At 46.6% G+C, this 2,224-nt stretch overlaps 1 protein-coding gene across 1 annotated transcript; it reads right to left on the bottom strand.

The window, feature by feature from the left end:
* Positions 1 to 572: 572 nt before the first annotated feature.
* Positions 573 to 978, bottom strand: SARC_14625 (hypothetical protein; the record flags this gene model as incomplete). The annotated part of the gene is made up of 1 exon (XM_014291244.1): positions 573 to 978. A coding segment is annotated over one exon (406 nt), but the record flags the coding sequence as incomplete, so codon positions are not given.
* Between the last annotated feature and the right edge of the window lie 1,246 nt (positions 979 to 2,224).

The raw sequence follows: 2,224 nt of genomic DNA, 5'->3' as shown, positions 1-2,224 counted from the left end.
TATATATTATTATATATATATATATATATATATATATATATATATATATATATATATATATATATATATATATATATATATATATATATATATATATATATATATATATATATATATATATATGTATATATATATAATTTTCATACCACACCTTTTCGCGTTTCCCCCTCTTGGCCTTGTCATCTGAATTGGTTGTTGAACTGATCTCCTTCTCATTGTCACTCGCTGGCTTTCTATGTCTCGACCGCAGAGTCCGCTTCAGCGCATCCACGCGCAGATATTTATCAGCGAATAACATACCTCGTTTACCGCCTATGGAATGGTATCAGTCAGTCATTAGGTATGAAAGTGAGGATATCAGAGTTTGTACCATACAATACGTTTACGGGCCGAGAGGTCGTATATATATGCTCTATTGAATATATATGTACGCCAAACCGTATAGGAGGTCTATTAAATACATGCACTTCACAGCCAACGCCAAGAGTCCATCCCACAGACCGACCACCCCAACATTGTAGACAGACAACACAACCCAACCCAACACAACACAACCCAAGATACATACATACCGCTCCTGTTATGCACCGATCCAGCGGAATTGATCCCATCCGCACGCGACCCATCAATACTCACAGCCTGGTTCGCGACTTCGTTGACATCCGTTGAGTTGTCTACCTCCCCCTTGCGCCCACCTTTCTTCGGTATACCGTTGCCGTTCTTGTTCATGTTCTTGCCACTGTTCTTAGGCCCAACTCTGCTACAGTCGCTATGCCTACCGCTCTGTCTCTCCGTGTCTCCGGTGGTAGTGCATCCGTTCGCCATACTACACTCATCCGTAGAGACGCTATCCCCCACCATGTGTGCACTGGACAGGTTAGTGTCCGCAGACGCACTCCTTACGCCTGCCGTGGGATAGCTCTCCTCCATCTCCCCAGCGGGGTACGGGGTAAACACATGTACCGAACTGATACCCATCCCCGCTACCGTCTGCGAGGCTTTTAAGCTGGCGCTGGTTGAACTAGGTATGCCTGTCTATGTTGGGGTTGGGGCTGGGGCTGGGGCTGGGGCTGGGGTTGTGGTGTGTTCCTGAGTTGTCTCTGCTGGCGGGGGTGGATAGGGTGCGGCACTGCCGCTGTTGCTGCCGTACGGGTTGATAGTGGGATAGGACCCTGTGGGGCAGAGAACGGGATATCGAGACATTTGCATGGAGAGTGAGTGCACGCGTTTACGGGTACTGCATGCCACAGTGAACTTGACAGTACAGATGAGATGGAACGTATACTGACGCAGTGAGCGGGTCGTGGGGCTGATGCAAGGCAGGTGATACTCTACTATACAACAACCCCGCCCAATCCACATATAGCAAATGTGGTCAGCATGCAAGCAATCCCCCAAGTGAAGCGAGACCCGTATGAAATCCATGGCCAGCGGGTGTTTCAGGGTTTAGGATTTAGGGTTTTTCGGATGAGGTGTTGGGTGTGCCTCGAGTGCTGTTGGGTTTCACAAGTGGACTAAGTCTCTGGCGCCGCTGCACAGCACACACAGTGGCTCGTGTTCACGTACGCTCATCTCCCCACCGTTCACACACACACACACACGCACACATGTAGAGACAGGAATGCGCAGAGAAGTATATATCATGATCAGAAGAGAAGGTGAAGCTCTGTGGTCAGACGTGGTTACCTGCCTATGCCGTGCATAGTCGAGGTCATCACAGTCACAGTTCAATTTTAACACAACACAAACGAACTCAACACTCCATAGCCAGAGTGATGCCCCATTGGACTATGTATGTGCATCTCTACTCGTCTGTGAATGTTAAGAGAAGACAAAGGTGAACCAAACACACAGTCTATACTGGAACGGTACAGTAAAATCACAACGCAACACCCACACACACGTATGCATGCACGCAGCTCTCAAGACACGCGCACACTCAGAAGCGGCTGCTTCTGTTCACAGAACTTCATTTTTAATGCTCTAATGCAGTCGCATATAGACACTTGCATATAGGTACTTCCAAACAGCCACTGGCTCTTATATAGTCGCATATAGCTACTTGTATATAGTTGTTTCCATATAGCTACTAGCTCTTATATAGTCGCATATAGTTACTTGTATATAGTTACTTCCATACAGCTACTAGCTCTTCTATAGTCGCATATAGTTCCTTGTATACAGTTACTTCCATACAGCTACTAGCTCTTCTATAGTCGCATAT

The sequence above is a fragment of the Sphaeroforma arctica genome (genome assembly GCF_001186125.1).
Source record: "Sphaeroforma arctica JP610 unplaced genomic scaffold supercont1.4871, whole genome shotgun sequence".
Lineage (NCBI taxonomy): Eukaryota > Ichthyosporea > Ichthyophonida > Sphaeroforma > Sphaeroforma arctica.
This window is presented reverse-complemented; position numbering and strand designations above follow the sequence as displayed.